This window comes from Limanda limanda, chromosome 16 (genome assembly GCF_963576545.1).
Source record: "Limanda limanda chromosome 16, fLimLim1.1, whole genome shotgun sequence".
NCBI classification, from domain to species: Eukaryota; Metazoa; Chordata; class Actinopteri; order Pleuronectiformes; family Pleuronectidae; genus Limanda; species Limanda limanda.
The window spans coordinates 7,425,657-7,449,145 of NC_083651.1; the positions used below are offsets into that span (position 1 = coordinate 7,425,657).

General features: G+C 38.7%; 1 protein-coding gene across 1 annotated transcript in view; it reads left to right on the forward strand.

Annotated features, from left to right (window-relative positions):
* Positions 1–23,489, forward strand: part of man1a2 (mannosidase, alpha, class 1A, member 2) — a 117,066-nt gene that overhangs the window by 40,882 nt on the left and 52,695 nt on the right. The window contains exon 5 of the mRNA XM_061088913.1: positions 15,019–15,137. Within this exon, the coding sequence (XP_060944896.1) occupies positions 15,019–15,137 (119 nt within the window). The remainder of the gene's footprint in view (positions 1–15,018; positions 15,138–23,489) is intronic.

The following is a 23,489-nucleotide window of genomic DNA, read 5'->3' on the forward strand; positions in this document are numbered from 1 at the left end:
GAAAAAAACTTGAATCTAGATCTCTGGACGATAATCTGTTCAGTAAACGTGTCCACTGCAAGAATAAACGACAGATCAAATTCTGTGTTTGTACCTTTTATACAGAATGCTAAATTTACAAAATTCCCACCTTAAACAGGCTGTGTAAAAGGGGCTATTGTGGGACCAGGCTCAGATAACATTGAGTCCAGTACCTGGCTCTTGTTTTCTTCTGCTCTGTGGAGAATCGAGTAGAGCTGATTTTGAGCACAGATACAAACATGGCCTTTGTCCCCAGGGTAAGCGGTTCAAGCAAGGATAACACATGGCCTTGGAAAAGAAATGTAGTTCAAGCTGGGTTAAGAGAGCACAGTTAAAGCAGTGTCAGATACAACCAGTAAGCTACAGTAAGTGCACACTAACACAGAGCTGCACGTACGCGCGCACACACAGCAATCACTGCATGTTGACGAAGATCCAGCAAAGTTTGAATCTCATTTATCTGGAATGACAAATAATTTGCCTCGGAGGGCTTTAAAATCTATATCATTACACCTTAATTTGGATAATAAAAAAATCTATCAAGAATAAAGGAAAAGGGGCAAAAAAAGAATGGGGCTCCCTAATCCTTTAATCAGACAAACGAATACACAGCGACTGTGGACAATCCGTTAACTGCTTTTGTTAAATTTTGTGTGAAATAATGGAAATCACCATTATCACTATTTAGTTTCCTATTACCCAAACCCCAAGTTCTCCCCCTCCGCCCCTCAAATTTAGCTTGAATATCATCCACCTCTACGTCTTTGTGTTTATGGGTACTGAATCATTATATATCATTTGTTTGTAAATCATTTTATGTTTTGGAATATTTTCAGCTTCTCCAATATAAAGCTCTTCTTTATTATTCATCTCAGTAATTGAAACACATTGAGATTTTATAGATTGTTTGTCAGACAAATTACATCCTAAAAACTGTTTAAGTTATGGTCCTGGTAAACTACTTGTGTGAATCACAGACCGCAAGTTCAAGGCTGTTTGTATATTGTAGATCTGGTCCCACTAGCTCTGTCCTTAGTGGTGACATTGTCCAGTCAGGTGATTGAAAGCTTCATTCATCTCTAGGTTGTAACTCTTTGTCTGCCTCCCAACACACACAGAGTAATGGTATCTATGGATAGTGGTATGAGGAGCATCAGCCACCATTGATTCTGGCTGAAAACACTTGACCCTTGGTGACGTTGTGGGTGAGACAGCTTGAAGGCCAGGCTTCAGATGGGCAGCACAGACTCTAATCTTTACTGGAAAATGCTCCCAGCAAGCGAAGGTCATGTTACATTGATCAGGACTTCAGTGTGAATGTAAGTCCACACCACTGTCTTCCTTTCTTTCTGGGCAACTCAAGATTTCACAGATTTTCTTAGCTGTAATAGTGAAGTTAAATGAGACCTCCTGTTCTTTGCATGAAAGACACAGACTGAATAATTTATAGAAAGTTAAACAATAACAATTTCAGATGGAACGCGACTCAGCAGAGTAGTTTCCTGTGTCAAGAACTAGAAGTCCCCTTTAAATTGAATCAAGGTGCACCAAATTAAACACTGCCATAGGTATCATTCCTCTAAATCAGTTTGTCATTAAGATCCATTAACAATTCCCTGGGAAATTTGTAAAGATGTCAAAAAACAACCTCTCAACCATGTCGATATGTTGACGAAATTGAGTGATCCGCCCCGTCTTCTGTATCCGCGGCAACATTTACTGGGTTCTGTCTTGCTGGTGTTTCATGGTTCCACTAAATTCAATGGACATCAGTTCAGTAGTTTTCGTGTTATCATGTGGACAATCAAAAAACAAAGAAACCAACAGAGAAACAAGAAGACGAAGGTAAAAGCAAAAGGTCAACGAGTGTTGTTTCCCCGAGTTGCTTATTTACTTCCTATATTTTATTTGTGACTTTGACATAACCGTACTTGAGTCATTTGTTGAATCTTATCATGTCTGTCAGCACAAACGAACCCACAGATGCAAATCTCTCACTTCTTAGGCACATTGCACTCTCCCAGAGGCAGTTTGACATGCTCCCAGTAAATGATATCACAGACTGCCTGAGGCTTGTTGTTGCTTGATGCCTGTTGATGCCTGTTGGGTAGAAGGCGGAGGAGATGATGCAAAACTGGAATAAATTTTGGACATCTGGCCTTTCTGCCAGTCCAGTGCTTGAGAGAGCTCACTCATTATTCATAACACTTGCTTTGTCCATTACAGTATTACTATGGTTGTTTGTGCATCATGTTGCCCGTGGAGATTATCTGTCAGTATCAAGTCTCATGTAACACGGACATGCTGTTGCAAGAACGGCTGGGTCATGAATTTCAAATTTTTTTTGTATAGCAAATAAATATTTGTTTAATGCCACTATTGGCTTGTCTTAAATTTGTACATCATGTAATACATGTCATGTTTTAGCCAGTCTGTCTGTTTTTTATTTTTTTATTTGTTGGTTTAATTATCAGCAGGATTACGCACAAATGACTAAAACACATTTCCACGAAACTTGGTAAAAGGACACGACTTTGACCAAGAAAAAACTCATTCAGTTTTGGAAAAGATCTGAAAATAGGGGCCTATTCAAGATTTTTTATTTTATTTTTTTACATTGTCAAAGGGGCTGGGTTTTAACGTGTGTTTTTTGTGAGTGACATTTTTACCATTTTCCCGAGGGAAGAATTCATGGATCTTGATGAGGAAAAGGAAAATGAGGTATGAGCTCCGCTTTGACTTGTTTGTGTCTGGCTGATTACTCAAAATTTACGAAATCGATCTCATGAAATTTTGTGGTGGGGCGAATACCCAATAACAATTAAATGGAATGGGTGGATCCAGGATTTTCCTAAACAGGGCGAGTTAAAGCGTTAGCCTTGGCAGACGAAAGCACCATCCTAGTCAATAATTTTTACATAATATATTTTCACTGGCAATTTCATATGTTTTCAAGGTGGTGGGAATACATTGTATTCCCATTTCTCTTTTTTAAAACTTTTAAACACATAGAAAACCTGAGTCATCCCATTGCACTAGAACAGAAATACTTTGCTTCCAGTTTGTAATTACCTCGAGCTGCCGTTCTTTGTTGGGCAAGAATTCCCTCTCTCTGATAATCTTGATCAAAACAGGCTGCTCGGGCGATCAAGGGAGTCAGCTGACAATAGATTCTGAGATAATGCCTCAACCAAAATCCCAAAGAACCACAATACCAGATGAAGCACTGCTTTGATTTCCAGCTTTTTTAATCAATAGACACTGAGGAGTGTAATCTCTTGTTGAGCTTCTGGATATTAATTCCCTCTCGTAATATCTCTGAGGGGTTCATGTTGATGCCGTGATAACCGTGGATTCAGAAGTCCGCTCTTCCTCACAGCCATGCAGCATTTTTTTGCAGCCTTCGAGCTTGTGTCTTCACATGATTGTCTCCCAGGACGAAACAGTGTATTGTGTCCTGGAAAAGGTTGCACAGTGGCGCCATAGAAATGCATCCCCATGGGTGAAGACCAATGACTCAGACACAGCAAAGGGAGACAAAAGTAACACATCTGTGGCCCTGGACATATTCAGTCCGTGCTTAGTCCCCTAAACCAAGACCTTTAATATTGGACTGACCAGTAACACAAGTAGTACATAATACTTTAAATGTAAACCTTAGTGAGAAAGGATACTGGACGGGATTGTATTCTAATATTTATATTGTACTGCAGATTACATTTTGTGTTATGTCTCCTGAATTGTGGACAAACATGATTTCATTTTGGTTTATTTTACATTGAATGTTTATTGCAAGCATTTTCTCTATCGCTCAGTCTGACAACATCCCAACAGCATAGGAGGCACATGCAATCCCACGTCTCCCCCTCCTTTCCACTCATGTCTCACTGATTTTCTGATATCTGAGAAGAGAAGTTTTTCATTCTTTCTTTTTGTGCATGGTCTTCTTGTAACCTTCTTTTGAAGCAAAGCTCAGTAGCCATTTAAGCATTACTTTGGCCTAAGTATTCAGTCCTTGTGCTGAAGGACATTGAATAAACAAATTGCAAAAGGACGAGTGAGATGGAGTGGGAAAAAAAAGAGAACATTTCCACACTTAATGCAGTTGTAATGTTGGGGAAAAGAGAAAGAAAAGAAAATGTGAGAGAAAATATAGAGCTGCTTTTCAAAAGCAACAGAACGGTGAAAGTATATAAAACTAAAATATACCAATAGTCTCATTTGTCCTGCCTGAAATAAAGGTCTTACTTCATGCCATTTTAGGATTCCATTAGGATTGCAAGGCAAGATATTGAACAATCTGCAGACAGTAATCTTCCTCAGTGATCATCTTATTCATTAAGGATGCAGCATGCTGTAACCTGGACAGTTTTATACAAAGCACTGTACCACTAATTCCATTAACACAGTTTTTGTCAATGATGATTCCAGTAAATAATCAGCCCCAAATATATTTTACTTTAACGGTGAGTTGAGGAAAAACTGAATGTAAAAACATTTGCACCACCCATAGATTTTTTTTCAAAGATATCGACCAGATCTGCTGTTACTGTTTCACCTGAATGAACCAGGAATCTATTTGCTGTTGGAAGAAGTTACTGTTTGTTTGGATGCTACTGAAATGATCATTGCTTGTTAACTACACAAAGGATGTTATGTTTTGGCCCTTTTCCGTTTGTTTGTCTTTTGGTTGTATGTTAGCCAGATTATGGATAACTACTGGAATTGGAAGTTTTCTGGTGGAAGAGACTGAGTGCCAGTATCTGTAAAGAGGAAAATGGTGCTTATAGTATTTTGTATACTAATAGTTAATTTATTCTCTATTCTTTAATTTATTCTAAAGGGAACAGTGAATTTTTCTTTTCTTCAATCTCCCAAAATCTAACATCTGATCTATCTGGGTTAAAAAGATTCATTTTCCATACGACCTTCGGGGATGTTCGTGTGATGAAGCTTAACTCCACCCCAGGACCATTTCCTCCTCACTGCCATATTCATAAGCTCACATGCACAGCTGCTCCCCCCATCAGCCTTCTGATTAAAATATCCCATTACAAATCATAAATGCACATTATCACAACGAATGGCAAAATTGTGTTCCCGTGGTTAATGTCTGCTAAACGAATGCAATGATTTCCCTCGTTGGATGAGAGACAAAGCGACATCCTGCTAAACCGAAAACACTCTGGAAAGGATCATACATCAGGCTTTTCCCTCTTTTTTAAGAGTGTGTGTGTGTGTGTGTTGGGGTGGCACCACGGTGGGAGCCCAATGCCGATGATCACTTTATAATGACTGCCTGGAGGCCCCAAAGCTTCTTTCTATGTGAGGGAAGGAGGGGGAGAACTTGGGGTTTGGGCAATAGGAAGAAAATAGTGATAATGGTGGTTTCCATTATTTCACACAAAATTAGACAAAAGCAGTTAACAGATTGTCAACAGTCGCTGTGTATTTGTTGGTCTGTATAAAGGATTAGGGATCCCCATTTTATTTTGCATCTCTTGAAAATGTTTCCTTCATTCTTGGTAGATTTTACCTTTGCCTTATCCAAATTAAGGGTGTAGTGTAATGATATAGATTTTGAAGCCCTGCAAGGCAAATTATTTGTCATTCCGGATAATATGGCTGCATGTTTCCTTTATTAGCTCTTTATAGCTAGTTAATTCTTAAAAATGATTGCAAAAGCTTTGGTTGCAATTTTATTAACTGACTTGAGTATTGAGTATATTATGACAACTTGGACATGGAGAGGAACTATGTGTCTATACTAGAGAGTACAGATAGTTGTCTCTTATGTCAGTGTTTTGTAGCATTATAGAGCAATCAATTAGTAGTAATTAATGGCAGATAAATCACATTTGCCATTATGCTGATAATTACAGAGAATATATAAATGTCATTAGGTAATTTAGGCTCGTGTCACCAGAAACCTGCACAAATGTTTCTCTAAGATTAACATTTTATTTTTGATGCTATGTTTTTATCGTATGTAGATTCCCCTCACACCTAAGACTTTAGGCCTAATCTGACCCTGTTGGCAGTAATGCGTATATCTCCATTTAGATGAGTGAGCCTAATACATTATTTCTAACTCTTCAGACATTGGTTTGCACATTTGCGGTGCAAAATGAGACTGAAAGGAGAATTGAATTCTGATCCAGACAATACATCAACATTTTCTTCAGAGCTCTTCGACTTGGCCTCCCCTCACTCCCCCTGTTTCGCTTTAGATTAAACTTTCAGCAAGGCTGCTGGTGCCAAATTGGGCAGAAGAAAACGGGAAGATTTGTCTCCTGAGAAACGGTATAAAAAAAGGAGACATTTTATGAAAACTATTCCCCTTTAAGATCAGATTTACAGGCTCCAGTTTTTCCTTCTGTCTTTCTCTACAATCTATTCAAACACATTATAGGGGCTGGAATCTAAATAATGGTGCCAATGAAAAATTGGATGAGTCATTCTGGATCCAATGCCCAGAATGCAGCTCCACATAACTCTACTCTGAAGCTGTTAGAGTTTCTATACATTTTGATATAACTACCCTGTTAAAGAGTTAATGGATCTGCTTCAGTACAGTGCAGGGAGCTTTGGTGGCTGTAGAAATGTTGTGGCTGAACCTGGTTGGTCCTTCTGCCTGCCTACTCATGTTTATATTACCAAGGGAGATATTCAGCAACAGGGCTGGGTAACATGCAGTGCTATTGTTTCCATATGTAAATTATGTAGATAGACATATATAGTCATGCAATTTATTTCAACTTCAACTAATTTGTTCAAATACAATTTTGTAAATTAAAACTCTTATAGATACAAGTCTTTACTTGATTCAATAAGGGCAGCTAGTAATTGCCTGACCAATTCTTATTCGCAAATCTGTGTATAACCTCTTAGTTAATTTTCAATATCGATTATCAACAGTTGAAGAACAAACTTAAAACCAATAAGACCAACAAAACATGTGACCTCTTGTAGAGTGATAAAATATGTAAACACATCAGAGCAATATCACGTAAACCAGTTTACACCTCTGTATTAAGTAAATGTGTCTTCTGTATTTTTGGGTCCAATATGTCAAAATCAAAAATGTATTGTCTTATTGTGTAGGCAATTTCGATACACACATTAACAAGGTAAACACGGTTTAATATGGTTTATTGAGGCAAAATCTAAAATGTTTAAAAATGGACACAAACCAGACTATGAGAGTTTCAGATTGAAAAGGAAAACCAGCCAGGAAATGGCAACACACCAATCAGCAGAGGGTGAAGAGGGTGAATTTGGGCCCAAACACCAAAAGTCTGAAAGCTTGGATTGAGAGAAAGGATCCACTGTGATATGAGGAAGGTAGTGCATTATAAGGATGAACACAAGTGAGTCTACCCTTTTACTGCTAGATGACAGCAGTAATCCATTTTGCAGTTCGGCTTTGGCTTTTTTAACATTGTGATGTGTATTTACCTCTGACCAATTGATGTAATTAGTTTTCTGAAAACTCCAGTCATTTGGCCTTGTGTATGATCTTTTGGATTTTGAGGGATTTGCTGACCTTTCTCTGGCTAAGCTGGTAAGTGCATGAAACCCCGCCTCCGCCATTCAATTCTATCTGGAACAACTTTCCCTTTTCTCCCAAATGACTTTGCTCAAGTCACTCTTTCTATTAAACTACAAGACCTCCCTGCGTCAGATTTTTTAATCTAAGCAGACCCCTTACATGTATTGGAACATAAAATGGACGTTTTAAAGGCTAGTTTGCAGTAAGGCAGGATATAATATATATAATATAGATATAATATATATTTCACTGTGGAAATCCACATCCAACCCAGCGTTGGCCCTTATCACCAAACGCTTTCAAATCTCGTCTCTGTTGTGTCTTCTACGTGTATGGCTCCTCCTAATATTTCTTGCTCACAACCCCTCTGGAAGATATCAGGAAAATGTTTTGACTTCATTGCGTGTCTGAAAGCAGTTTTGGTCTCAACTCTGGGTTGCCATAGGTTTGAGTGATGGGATTCAATGAATCAAATGTTAGTATCAGGTATATTGAGGGCTCTATTAAACTAAAGCTAGTGTATACAAATCTGTAGAAATATTTTGTTTATTATATAGACTTGCCTTGTATACGATTCAAACAGCCTGTGGATTTTGTGCCGTGTGATGTATAATCCCTGGCAGTAAATTGGACATACCATAAATACCATACATAGAAAATGTATCTCTGAAATTCAGAATTCAGTTGAACTGATCTTTTGATTAATTATCTGTTCATTTTACACACGTTTATCCTGTACACATTGCTTTAACTGTTGCTATATTGCTTCAAAGCTATTTATTTCCTTTTCTACGGCCAGACTAGAGCATGCCATTAAAATGGCTTCATAGTCGAAACCCGTGCAGCTGACTGAAACCCTTTGGCACTGAGCCTGGAGACATGCATTCAGGCTGGGGTTTAGTTGGGGAAGCTCATGTTGAGTGGAAGGCCCAGTCTGACCACTAACCCTCCAAGGCAGAAAACAAAACACAGCAGATGTTTCGGTCTGGTGCCAAATAAGTTGGTAACCAGTTGTCTACTCGCAGCCAGACTGGCCTGTCTTGATCTGGGGATTTGATTTGGCTTCGTTTATCGCCACTAGGCTCATTGCAAAACAAGCTGAAATGCTTTGTGAAGCAACAGCGGAGGAGGAGATGTGGAGAAGCTAGCTGTGATAGTGAGTGGATGTATGCTCAAACCTAACAAGGGCCAACAAAGACCAAAAACTAAAAGTTGAGATTTGAATACAAATAAACTCTTGGTAAGCTTTGCCTGTTTGGTTAAAGTTGTGTTTATTATTCACTATAATTAACACTTTGTTTGATTTTGAGGAAAAGGTTAATAGTTAAACTCTTATATCAAATTGAAAGTAATATAACTTATTTTCAGCAGAGTTCATTTTTAACAATAATCAACTGAGTTGGCAGATAAGTATGTAAATCCTCATGCAATGTAATATCCACCTCTGAGATTTCTACCAAGCACAATGGAGGAGAACAGATGAATTTGCATTGGTCCCAGGACCGGAAATTGTATTTATAAAAAAAACAGCAGAATAAGTAGCAGTAATTATCCTATTTACAGACGTATTTTCAACTTAATCACTGTTAAGGCAGTATTGCTCCCTTATGTTGCTCATCTGTACAACTAGAGGTTTGATGTGTTAGATGTAACTGAGAGAGAATGTAGGCAGAGGATGAACAGCAGTGTGGACAGACTGAGGCCAGTGCAGTTGGCTGTGTTGAGGGCATCGGAGGGAGAAAAATGCAAGAGATGAAATGAGATGGATGAAGAGGAAGCTGCAAGAGAACAAACACGAAAGAGGGAGTCGTAGAAAGTAACAACTCCGAAACTCAGTCCAAATCACACTTTCTTGTCAAGTAAAATATCGTCTTGCTGAGAAACACAATGTCATGAACACGCACAAAAAATCCATTCATCAATCATTGAAACAAAGTCAAGGGCAACCACACACATGCATAGACTAAAACCACTTCCCTTGTTATTTTAACTCCATCCCTACATTCTCTTCCATTATCAAGCACAAAGTCTTCTTCAGGATATATATACACAATGATTAAATAAACCTTTAGATTATGCTCTCATTGCCATTGTCTGTCAGCGGGACTACTCAAACACCCGGACACGATTTCCATACATTTTGAGGAGGGTTGGGATATGAACCATATAATCCATTGATTTTAATAAAATATAATATTTGTTATATAAATGTTGAAGTCTTGAAGAAGGTGTTAGTCTTGGCAGAAGCATTTTCTCCAATGAGTGCTCTTCCGATTACTTAGAAAAAATGTGAAAATCGCCTAGAACAACAAAACCTCCTTGTGGGAGGTAATGCTGAATTCGGACTTGTGCAACACACAAGCAAACGCACGCACACACCTACCACTACACCTGAGCTCTCTATCATCTTACACTACAGTACTCCCACAGCTGAAGGTTAACAAAACAGAGAGAAAGGAGACTGAATAATGTCATCATGTTTTCCTGCCTCGTGTGAATTCAAACCGTAGAGCTCTGAAAGCTGTCTCCTAATGAATCTGGCACAGGGACCAAGAGAGGGAGTGTGAGTGTTTAAGTGTGAGAGGGGGGTAATGCAAGAGAAGAGAGATAATGATATGTGAGATTGTGATGGATGGAGAAAGGAAGTTGGAGAGTTTTAGAGAGTTGAGTTCAGGAAGAGAGAAGGTGTGTGCTGTGAATTGAATCAAAGGAATAGGATTGTACTCATAGGAATAGAAGGGAGATAGATTGAGAGAGTTTGTATGCATGAGGCTGTTGCGATAATTCCCCAAATTAATAAACCTCGTCCTGGCCAATTTATCACAGATAAGCAATGCCTGGCAGCCCTGAACACACAGGACTCTTAGAAGTGCCAGTTCTTTCTTGCAGTTGGCCTTGTATGAAGAAGGGCTGTTAAGCACTGAGATGTAGAGAGGATAGTGCAAACTGACAGCTATGGGCAGTGAGTGTTGACAAGGATGGCAGTGAAACAATACAAGGCTGAGATATGAAGACAGACCGCAGGTAAAGGTAGAGTCAAGACAGACAACCGGGGGGAAAAGGAGATTTAGCATGAGGAGAATGCTGAACAAAAATGAAGTGGCAACAGAAGGTTAAAGGAGTTTCTTTTGTATTAGGGTTTGAATGGAGCGATCATGGAAAGAGAGAAAAAAACAAAGCACAAGCGAGACAGTGATGAATGAGAACCAAGAGATGTTTTTGAGAAGAAGGAGGGGCAGATGAAAATGTGCAGCTGAAAGGAGATGGAGAGAGGTGAGATTGATGAGGTGTGTTTTCAAGGTTATAACCGAAACATTCAAAGAAGCTAAAGGTCACAGAAGAGTCGCAAAATCATAAATACAAGAGTCAATTTTAATTCTGTTTTGTTTTGAAATTATAAATAAGACTTTAAGAAGTTTGTGAATAAGTTGATGAAGTGATGACAAAAAGTGAACTAACTCTTTGGATTTTCATCAATTTGCGTTATAATATGGTTGGATCTAAGTTACAATAATGAACAATTACTTTATGACGGCACCTATAGCATAAATCATCGTATTTTATTGTCTTTATTTATTGATCAGCAAAAGCTGGATGTGAGCAAACCAGGAGTCCTGTAGTGAAACCAGATTGGAGTAACATTGCTCGTGAACATGAGTCTGTTGTGTGCTAAGCACAAGCTGTTGCTGTCCAAAAACAGCATTGCATATGTGGTTGAAGAGCACCTCCATACTACAGGGAAGATCTTTTATGGAGTGATGATAGCAGGGTTTAGATCATGATCCCAACAGTGAAGTGCAGTGGAGGGAGAGCGAGTCACGACTTAGAGATGCTTTGCTGCCTCTGGGCCGGGACAGATGGCTGCTGCTGACAACCTTTTTCAAATGGCCCAGACCTTTACCCTACAGAGATGCTGTGGAGTGACCTCAGAGAGCAGTTCATGCCAGACTCTCAAAGAATGTGGCAGAGCTGCAGCGGTTCTGTGTGGAAGATGTGGTTGTGCAGGTCTGATCCACAGCTGCCTGAAACCCTTATCTGAGATTATTGCTGCCAAAGGAGTTTGGACCATGCAGATTTTAAATCCAAGGGTGCCCTTTCTTTTTCCACTGTGAAGTGAAGGGAATACTGAATGGTTGTCATCAGTAAAGATGTGGAATAGTGTTTGTCTTTATTAGTGACTGAAATGATTATCTAAAAGATTAGATAATGCACCAATTAATACAGTATACCAAACAATACCACAGGGTTCACATATATCGCCCTTGTAGGTTGGAGAAATATTCAAAGCAGGTAAAACACAACGATACATTATTTATGGCCATTTGTGTTTCTTGAGGTCATTGTGTAACTTTCAATATCAATATTGTACTCTACATTAATACATTAAAATGATGACATCCCTTTAACCTAACCTTAAAATCATTATAGGTTCCCTGTATATTGGGTACAAATATAGTTCACTAATAAATTTACAATATAATGCTTAATATAAATTAAGTAATAAATTGAAAGTAAACATAAAAAAAACTGACGATCTATTTATTGTTTAGCATTCAGTCAAACAGAAATAGGAAATATTTGCTGGTTGTATCTCTTTGCTGCCTTTTGTGTAGTTTGTGTTTTTCAATTGAATATTCTGTTTTGATGTTTGAAGGTCCATAGGGCTCATTTTTGATATTTCACAGTCTAAACAATGAATGCACAAATCGATAGATTCATTAATAATTCAAATAACTTAGTAGCCCTTCGATTAGTTTTTATTTTAATGAACTAATAGTTCATCAATGCTGGGACACACCAATTTAAGTAATGTAGAAATATTATTGTAATATTAATATAGACATGAAGACTATTTAATCATGATTTAAAATATATAAAATTTGCCCAAACAAAGTAGGTTGTGTGAAGTAGTAAATTGACATTTTAATACTCTGAATTTTAGAGTAAATTAATGATTATTTTATCAATAATTTATAGACCACGTTATATAATAGTATGCCTTGTTTCACATTTATACTTCTCCTTCTTTCAGTATTTTCACAACTTGTGTTTTAACATGTCTAAATAAGAAAAATGTATCGACTGCAAACCTCAGACAAAATGTCACTATCAGTTACTCATAGTGCCACTGTCACCCTGATGCTGCCTCTGGCAGAAATCCAATAATAGTTTGGAGAAATTACAAGAGGGTTATTCTGAAACAATTAGGGCTACACCTCTTGGTATTTCAGAGGCAAAACATTGCTTGATAACTTAATGTGAAAATCACGCTCTTTTCATTCATGGCAGTGATGGTGGCTGCTCACTGTGATGTGAACACAGAGAAGCGTCACATTCTGGAGCTGTTGGAGAAAACCTTGACATCAAAAAATATTCCCTGACCTAAGATTCTTGACAGGCCTCTGTCTTGGCCTCACATTGCTATGATGCCTAAAGCGTAACCTGTGGGTGATGAAAGAGACAGAAGGGACGGACATGGGGGTTTCTTGCTGCAGCAGAGAGGCTCTGCTCCCCCCCACAGTCCAGGCCAATCTGTCAAGATCAGGCAGATGGCCAGGGCATCTCGCTCTCCGCCGTGCCTGCTTGGCCGCAGTTTATTTTTCCAGTGATTTAGCGGTTTGTTTCTATAATGGTACTTACACTACCTCTCCCTTTCCCTTTGAATGAAGTCGTAGATAAGAAGGGACATTAATGAGACTCAGGAATTCCAGCAATGTACACCTTTGCTGATATGAAATGGGCAATAATTAAAGGGCAGTGACACAGACATTTACCAATGGCATATTTGTTAATGTTTTTGCAACAAACTGGACCAAATTCGGTGATAGAAGGGGAATCGATATGTTCTGATGAGATCTTGAAACACTTTGCTGCATTGTTTTACATACCAATGAGGACATTTAGAATCCGCATTGACACCTCTGTACTTTTAAGATATGTAGTCAGTTTTACATAGTGGGTTAAATTGAATATGATTCTTTTACAGAAAAAAGTAAATATTGATCCAAATGATGATGTAATCAAATTTACATTTGTGGTATGAGTAGAACTATAAGACATTGTAATCACATGATGTAATACATAACCTCAGAATAATATTACTAATTTGAGGTCTATTGGGAGAAAAATACACTCTGATTTACCTGCAGCGATAAACATCTAGCCAATCTGGCAAAAGGGAGTGAAATTGTTTGTAGAGCTAAACTGATTTATTGGTCAGTGCCAACCTTCCACAGTCATATATCAGTGTCAGTCATAACGTTTGCTGATGTCTGCTGTGGAAACTTAGATTTAGCACATGTATTCATGTTTCACTTTAGATTTTTCAGCCATTAAATCTTAATCAGAAACATGTTAATGCTAAATATCTGATCATGGGTTGAATTTGTATGTTTTATTATACTGTACATAGAGAACTATCTTTGCATATACTGCATTTAGTTCTCTAGCTGTTGGCCTTCAAGACAATTCTGGGGAAAAAAGAAAAACTGTTTAGGTTAAAGGACAACGACCGACTGGCCTGTTAATTAGATATATGCTCCTCATTTGTAAATTAGGCTCAAATCCCTTTACACAGAGATGTGTTTTTGATGATACCTTGAAAGCCTGTAGTATTTAAATAAGAACAACATATATTACTGTGCATTATTAGGCTATACAAGCCCCTGAGCTGGAGTTGAAGAGATGCTGACCCCAGCTGTAGTGTGATGAGTGTAGAACCAACAGTCCTTGCTGAATTGCAGCTTACTTAAAGGGGCAGTAAGTAACATTTTATTTTTGTGGTGTGCGAAAATGCAACCGTAATATATTAACAGCGGTTTATGGGGTGGCTGATCAATGGTATTGAAACAAAATCTGCAGTGCTGAGCTGAGCTGTCTTGGATTTCTGACTTTTAAAAGTGGTTCAAACTCAAAATTTGATTACTTGCTCTTGTTGTCAGAGAATTGTATTGCACACACGTGACCAGAATCACAACATGTCTCAGCCGTAATGTCCTGATCTTCAAACCGTGACACTCAAGTGAAAGAGGCAGATTATCATTCAGTGAAGATGTGACACCCAAGCTATTATACTCTGCACTAATTAGCTTAACGTCCCATCTCCTTTACAAGATATTACTCTGTCAGCTACAGACTCCTGTAATTAAGGGAATGTAGATCTGAATGTCGGACCTCCTACTTGTCACAGAAGCAGGTTGATAGAGGTCATACTGTGCATCATATATACATATATTAATCCCACAAATCACATGTAATGGCTCTGATAACTTTGTTCCATAAAAAATTGATCATTGTCATTTTTATTGCTGTCGTATGTTTTCTTTCTATGTGTATTATAGCTGTACTTTTCCTAGTAATTCCCAGAGGTGCAGGTTTTTTGAATAAAGCTTATTGGGTCGTGTGTGACAAAATTAATTAATTCATTTTTCTATTTGTGTTTGCAGGTAATTCCCAACTAGGGGCCACCATTGTGGATGCCTTAGACACTCTGTACATCATGGGTCTGCACGATGAGTTCAAGGATGGACAGGAGTGGATTGAACAGAACCTTGACTTTGGTGTGGTGAGTACACGACTTCTTCTTATATCAATGAAAAAAATCACAGAAGTGGCCACACAATCAGGACATTTTTAGATTTAAGGTCCAGTCCATGTTGATGAGCATTATAGACTATAAATACATATGGATTACATGTAAATCTGAAGCCAAAATATCCTTCATGTGAGTGCTGCCATCTTGTTCTGGTGGGGTCGTTCGGAGTCAGCCCTTGCAGTTGTGATCATGTAATAGAGATATAAAGGAAAGGTTCCGCCGACACACACACAACCAATCGTGAGTCAGTCTCTGTTGTCAATCACGATGTCTTGTACTGTTTTAAAACCAAAAATATCAGAAACAAGAACAAATGAACATAGATCAAGGTTAAGAGCGACCTCAAATGACAGAAAGCATCTTTGAGAACAATGTATTTCACCCATGTCTCAATCGCAAACATGGAAGAGGTGGGGTTTGTGACCTATACTGCAGCCAGCCACCAGGGGGAAAAACAAGATGTTGGGAGCTGTTATGTTCTCTATTTATATACCGTCCATAGTCCCAATCTAAACAATCTTATCTGGATTTGGATGAATTTAAATATATCTTGTTGCTGCTGCTTGGTTTAATGAACCTTGTTTAAGGATTAAACCCGTCGTTGTGATTCCTGCTCATGCTGTGAAAACACTCTTGTACTTTACAGTACATTACATTCATTTGGCAGACACTTGCATTCAAACTGTGCAGGAGCAAGAGCTGTGTATCGTCCAAAACTGAAAGTGAATCCTCTTTAGAGACACGAGTATAAAGCTGGATGGACAGTGACTCTGCTGTACTTACTTTAGCTGTAAGCTTTTGACTGATACGAAGGACCAAAAGGTCTCCAGAGCAGAGAACGGCTGAAGGCCTTTTACAAGAAATACCTTTGGAATAAAAAATATATTTTTTCTACTTTCGTCAATTTGGCCTCTTTGACAGCGTAGCACACCCTTTCTAATGGGGTTCTAATGAGGCTGGAGTATTCATTAAAAGAGACCAGGAGTTAGGGTTAGCCCTAACCCGACTGATATGACGATACAGATATATCGACCAATACATATATTATGAAAAATTGTAATTGATTTCTACGATGTCAAATCTTATGACAGAGAAGTATAATTGAGGTTTGATATTTCACAGTTTAACCGTAAACTTTATTATAAATCATAAATTATATAATGAAAACACAAATGCAAACAAACCTTAAGAAATTTAATTTAAGAAAATATATTTTTGAATGCACATCTTCCACTGATCCTTTGCTATGAAATGTTTTGTATCAGCAAACATTAATGCAGATCAGCCAACTATTAAATCCATGAGCTCTTCTTCTAAGAACTTCATTATTTTTGCTTGATTCCCTTTTGAGAATCGGGTTATCCTTCTCTGTCCATTTCAATCCATTTTCTTTCCTTTTTCTCTTCTATCACACTCTTCCTTTAACACCCTCCTTTCTTGTCCATCACATCTGCAGCTCTGCTCATTTATTTTCATCCTTCTCTTTCATTACAGCTTCCTTCTCCCCTTTTCACCTGCCAATCACATCCACATCCACTCCTTTTTTACTCTGCTCCCTGCTTATTCTTACGACCCCCATTTCCATCTTCCCTTCTTTTTTCTCATCTATTTTTGTCTTTACTGAGGCACTTTTGTTTGATAACCACTGCTGGAATTGACCACTTTATTGTCCTTGTGGCTCCCCTCTTTCATTACATTTAACAATCACAATTTGTATCTATCCATTCATCTTCTGCCACAACTATCACTTGTTCTTATCCAGCTCCTGTCTGTCCATTGTAAGAGTTCATTTTACTTTCATCTTTCCCCCCTTGATAATTCTCACTCCTTCCAGTCTATTCTATCACTACCTTCCCACCATCATTCTCCAACCTGTTGTTTTCTTCCAAATACTAGTCAGAAAGTTATATCCTTTTTCTGTTCCTACTATCTTTCACATTTATTCAAACCAAGCTACGTTTTTTGTCATTTATCCCCTCACCTGTTATAACGGTTCCTCCCTCTCCTTTCACTAAACATCCTTTGATTCTTTGTTCTCCATTACCACTTCTCCTTTCTCCCCTCTTCTCGCTGCATTCCCATTCCCTCCTTTGACATCATTATTTTGTCCATGTATGGCTTATCCGGGTACCACCACCCCCCCATACCTTTTTTACTCCTTACTCTCTGCCTGCACCAATGTCTGACGCCCAAGCTTGTTAGTCCCTCTACTGAGGCAATCACAGGGCAGCTCGCAGGTAGGCAGGAGGGAATCTACCCGTCTGACACTTGGAGGGCTAATTAACCTCAGGATCACTGTGGCTGAGAAGCGGAAAGAAGGATGGAGGGAGGAATTGGTGTGTAAGAACAAGGGAGAGAGAGAGACAGGAAGAAAAATGCTTAGATGGATGAATGGAGGACGAGGGAGAAATTGGTTCTGGAGAGATGGAGGGACAAGAAGGGAAAGGTGCAATAAGAGCGAGGGGAAAAAAAAGAGGTATGAAGATCAACCAGACTGAGAAGATGGGGTTCGGATGAATAGACAAATGCAGACATGGAGGAAGACAGATTAGAGGAGAAGACAAAGTTAGCAAAGCAAAAAGAAGCAGAGATGGCTGAAAGAAAGAATAAAGAAATAGAGACTTTTTAAATCTTCTTACTACCTTAATTTTTGGGCTTTTAACAGTGTGTATGTATATATGTGTATATATATATATATATATATATATATATATATATATATATATATATATATATATATATATATATATATATATATATATATATATATATATATAATTTTTTCCCATAAATACTTGAGGTTATGTGAGTTTTAGCCGACATTGGTCAAAATTGTGACAGAGATGCTCTATGACAAGTCAAGATCAATTAGGCATTGACATTTGCTCTGTAATTATGGAAATCCCCATAAATTATCATGAGATAATTTATGGAGATTTATCGAACGGATATTAAAAACTAATATATGAAAGTATACTAAAATATCTCTGAGATAACGCTATGTTTCCAGTGTCCCCTGAAAGTCAAAGATTTGAATCCCCAGTCACAGTCCCTTTAGTTACTGGAGATCTGTAAATCAAGCCATCAGTCAGTTTGTATAACTTCAGACTGAGCCGTTCTCAGATTCACGCTCATCTCTGGGGTAAAATCAATCCCCTGTGTTAAGTCGTCTATGGTTGGCAAAAAAAACTACTTGCACATGTCTGATCTGTCGGTAACGTAGTTAGCACATGTTTGATCGAAGAGATTACTTCGCTTTTTCTTGCTTTTGCACTGACGTATCAACCAATCCTGTCCAATAAAGCTTTGCTTGATAGTCTTTATGAAAAATGGTGAATAATCATTAAAAAATATTTGCATTGAACAGTTTAATCTGACTCCGCTGTCAAAATGTGTTCGGTACAGCCCTGATATTTTACTTTTGGATTATGGAGCACAACTTTTGATACAAATTGTATCATGCAAGCACCAAAGGTTAGAAACCCCCTATGAAGCTTAACAAAGTGCAGAACAAAGAACGGAGCCTCTGAGAAGGATATAAAGGCACCAAGTAGATTCAGGGTTGATAGAATAAGGCAGAAAAACCGGGAAAGAAAGATACATTTTAGATGAACAATTCAATATGAAGTGAACTGTAACTGTAATAAAATGTTATTGAAATTGAGCCAGGTCTTAGTTATCAGTCACTCAACAAATTAGTGCAGAAAGCATTCTAGTAGAGTGACAGTGACAACCCCTGCAAGAGCAGCCATTGAAATAAAACCTTACGAACAGTCATTGATTTACACCTTATTAAAATGGGGGAGACTTATGAAATGTATAACAACTGGAATGAGAAAGAAAGAAGAATGAGACAATGAGGAAAATATGCTTGTAGAAAAAGAAGAGGTGGAGAAGCCCCTTCTGGATACACGAGAGGGGAATGCAGAGATGGGATTAGAGGGTAGAGAGGACAAAATGAGACTTGGAGCTGTTAATGGGGAGAAGTGTAGAGGAGGAGGAGGAGGTGTGTCACTGTGCTTTCATTAACAGCTTGGTTTGGTGCTCTTGTACCTGCATGCATTAGGCAAAGGCTTTAGGCATCAGCTTCCAGCTACTGTTACATTCATGAAAGGTAAAGATAATTTAAGGTCAATCTTAACAATAGGGCCATGGCATTACCCTGGCTTCTGCTCAGGCCTTTTACAAAATAGGAAATTCCCCGGCTCATATGGAGCAATACATTTCAAGCCTGCAGAGGCCAGGCAGTGTAATCGGTGGCAAAAGTGTTATTAAGCTTGGCCCTTGTGAAAATAAAAGATTTGCTCAACCCAAGGTTGCAGCCACACCAGACCTCTCTTATCAGAGCTCTGAGGCAATAAAGGCATAGCCTGGATTTACATTTAGGAGATTACAGACATCACTCTTAGTCAAGTTTAATCACTCTCCTGTGCATGCATGCGTGAGTGCAGGTTCCCTCAACATCACATTGAGCTTAACTGCCGCTGGGTGTGTTTGCCATCCCAGTTAGACACAGTTTGACCTTCATGATGAGGATATTTTGACCCCTTTTCACTTTATCAAGTCATAGTATGAGATGTGGACCTATGGATAAGTCATGATTTTCAAATAGCTTTTATATTCTAAAAAAATGATAGTTTAAGCTGACTAGTTTCTTAGAAAACAGATTTTGCCTAATAGAAATTGGTAAGTAATGTTTTAATACTGCCAGGATGTGGTGATAATGCACCTTTGGGGAGAAACTATGCCCGATCAGAAACTTGGACCGATCAAATTGTCAGGGTGGGCTTTATACGATGATGGACAGATGATCAACAGTAACGTAATCAACCACGTCACCAAAGAGCGCTTGGGTTAGCACCGTGAGCGCCGATGCCAGCTGTTAGCATCGGTGCTCACCTCTTCAGGAACTGACCAGGCAGAATACTTGGTTAGAAGGAGAGAGAAAGAGAGCATGTATCTTGCAAGTAGGGATGGGCATAATTAATCGACAATCGTTTAATTGATCATTAAGAATTAGTCTTTCATCGATACAACTATTGCATGTTCGCTATGTGGCAGGAGGTCGTTATAGCGGCACACGGACCGTCAGTCCACGGGAAGGGAACCCAAACCCGGAGCGGCTAGCTGCTCTCTCAGCAGGGCTTAGGAGTACAGCAGCGCATATTTTCAAGTGTAACCATCGAACGGATTCCGTTTAACTGCCACAAGAGATGTTCATCTTGTAATAAAGATCTCAATGAGGAAACACGCTGTGTTGTTTTTTCTTTTTACCGTGGTATCGAAATTGGCATCGAGAATTGTGTTATTTTACTGGTATTAGCACAGACTACTGAATTTTTGGTATCGTGACACCCATACTTACAAATGGTAAGAGAAAGTCTTTACTGTCTGACTTAGTAAATAACTCACAATGTCGCTTGACATGCGTCACATACTACGTTGCTCTGATTGGTTGTAGGTCTATCCAATTGAGCGAAGAGGCATTTCTTTTCCTGCTTCGGTTGAAACACGCCACATAATCACAGCCCAATGGAGCGGTCTCAGACTCATATTCCGACTAGAATTATGAGTATGACAACGTCAGGCTAGCAAATCCCCATTGAACAATTAGAGAGGAAGAAGACTGTGTACGCACATGTGAGATTGCCAGCTAGTACCGTCCAATGGATGCAGGCAGTTATAGGTGAGTGTGTGCAGTGTCCTCGAGCTCTCAGTCAGGCTGTTTCAAAAAGCCACGATGTCGCTGGACAAATGCCAAACTGTTGCCTTTTCAAAAAAAAAAAAACAGCTCAGAAACCTCAAAAAAGGATTTCCTTCCTCAAGACAAACAAACGAAGATGAGGCGAGGCTAGTTCATCAGTTAATCAAAATGATGCACAGTTATTAGATATATAGATAGAAAGATAGATTATATCTAGGAACATGGCAACATTGCTACAATGTTCTCTGTTGATATTCCCTGCTTCAAATTACAATTATATGTTTCCAATATCATGTGCACGTTTGTATTCTGTGTACTGCTCCCATCAGTTCAGCCACCCACCTGCAATCACCAGCACATCCACGAGTTCCAACACTAATGAATGATTGAATAGTTGCCATGTCAGGTCGAGCCAAGCAGTGAGTCATTGTTTGAGTCTCCAATGTCCTGATGCAGCCCCCGCACTGCAGCTTGCCCTCGTATGATGAATGTGTTGGCATGAGGTCTGCATCCATCGCTCCACCAAATTAATGGACTCTAATAACTAATGCATTAATAATCCTGGTTAGATTGCAGATTTGATCAGGGATGATGATACTGCAGAGATGGAGAGATAAATTAATTCTAGCTGTCAAAGGCTGCGTTCCAGTCGGGTTTGATATACCGGTTTTAATTTTACAAGATTGAAGGTTCCTTATTCAAATTTTGTTGTGTGTCAGCAGCACTTCAATGTTCCATGCAACCCTTTGGAAATGCAAAGTTGTCTTTCATAGTATTTGGAGCAGCGAAAGAAATGGCTTCATTATAGTGCATGACATTGCTGAGCTGGTGGTCCTACATGGTGAAATCAGCTCTCATGTCTGTCATGACGCCCCCTCGTCTCATCTCGTCTCTTTAATACTTCCCCCGAAGCGTTTTACTGAAGGTCAAAGACATGTGGCAGTGTCTTCTCCAGCCTTGTGTGCAACGTCTCTCTTGTCACCTGGGATGACAAGTAGCTGGAGAATATAATGTCTCAGTGGAGTCACATGGATGACATGTTTTTCCAGTTATTTTCCTTCAGGCTTGCAGAGCTATCAATATATTTTCTTATGCTTTAGTGAAATGTTTGAGCCAAACCATGTGGTAGACAACTATGCAGACGGATAACATGCTGTGAATGGGGGAAAAGGATTAAAAGGAACATTTAACCATGTCATAAGTAAGCCTTGGAAATATGCTGGGATCAGAGTAAAATATGTTTTTGTCTGTAAGGATGGACATTGTGTCAGATAAGGCTAATTAGTATAATAATTTCTTCCCGTGTCGAAGTCTAATCAGTGTTTGCAATTTTTTATGACGTGTTTCACTGGAAATTAATCATCCTAACTGACTTCCATGGCTGTCATGGTAATCCCTTGAGGAAACTCAAAAAACTGGTTGCTGCTCAGCTCTAAAAACTTTTCCTCTGTTTTACAGTAACACCTGAAAACACCAACAACACTATTCCTCTTTAACTTTGCCATGTTTACATTTGTCTACAGCTTTAACTCTTCTTGTGGAGCGCTGTCAGTTTTGCTCCAATCAGTCAATGTCACAGAGTTGACAAAACATCGGTTATCCATTATGACACACTGCAAGATGTACATTTACTGTTACACCTGATGACAGTTGAGTGTATCCCAGCCCACCAAACGCCATACATCTTCTGGGCTGGGCTATAATCTGGGTAATATCATTTAGCCTCGTACAGTTCGGTGGACATTATCATACTGCTTCATTTTCCCTGTTATTTTTGTATTATAAGAACAAGTAAGCCATTTGTATGCTCTCTGCGTTTTACTCCAGTCCATCAGGCTTGTGTTTTGTAATATAATATCAACTTTCTGCTGTATAAATCAGAGACAGTTGCAGAAGAAGAAACTACCAAATGAACCCCCTTTAATTTTAGAACCAGTTAAATTTTGGCATATATTCTTTTAAATTATCAAATGTTTATCAAAGTGGCTGCATTTTACATTTATGGTGATTGAATTGTTGTAAATAATGATACACACTCAGCTGAGACTTTATCAAAGTTGAGTATAAGAAGTACAAGCCTCAATTGATGGATGTGCAAAAGCAGCAGAGCGTCAGTTGAATATACAGCAGTCAATGTATTTTGATGACCCACTGAGTTTCGATCTTAGCAAGAGGTGCTTTTACAGAAGTGGCAGGATCTAATTAAAATAGACAACAGAAGTTGTCTGTGACAGGAATAAAATGTCTTAAAAATGTGGCTTGACGTGTTCCTGTTCATACTGGCACATGGTGGATATTAATAGAAAAAGTAGAGGGGGTTGGAAGGTGGATGTTATTCACAGGGGAGAGCGAGTACAGTATGTCATTAAGAGCTGTCTTATGATAGAACATAAAGAAATGATGCTGCCCTATTTATGAAGCTTCATAACAAAACAATTCATGAAACTCAGACTTCTAGTGTGCTACTCTCATGCGTCATTGCACAACCTACATGATTCCTCGCTGTCTCATCTGCACTGCAGGTCTGTTTTATAGCTCTGCTGCTCATTGGGGTTCGTGCTCCTAAACTACATATGTAAATGGATAACAAGTGAGGCTGACTGACGGACAGGGTTAGT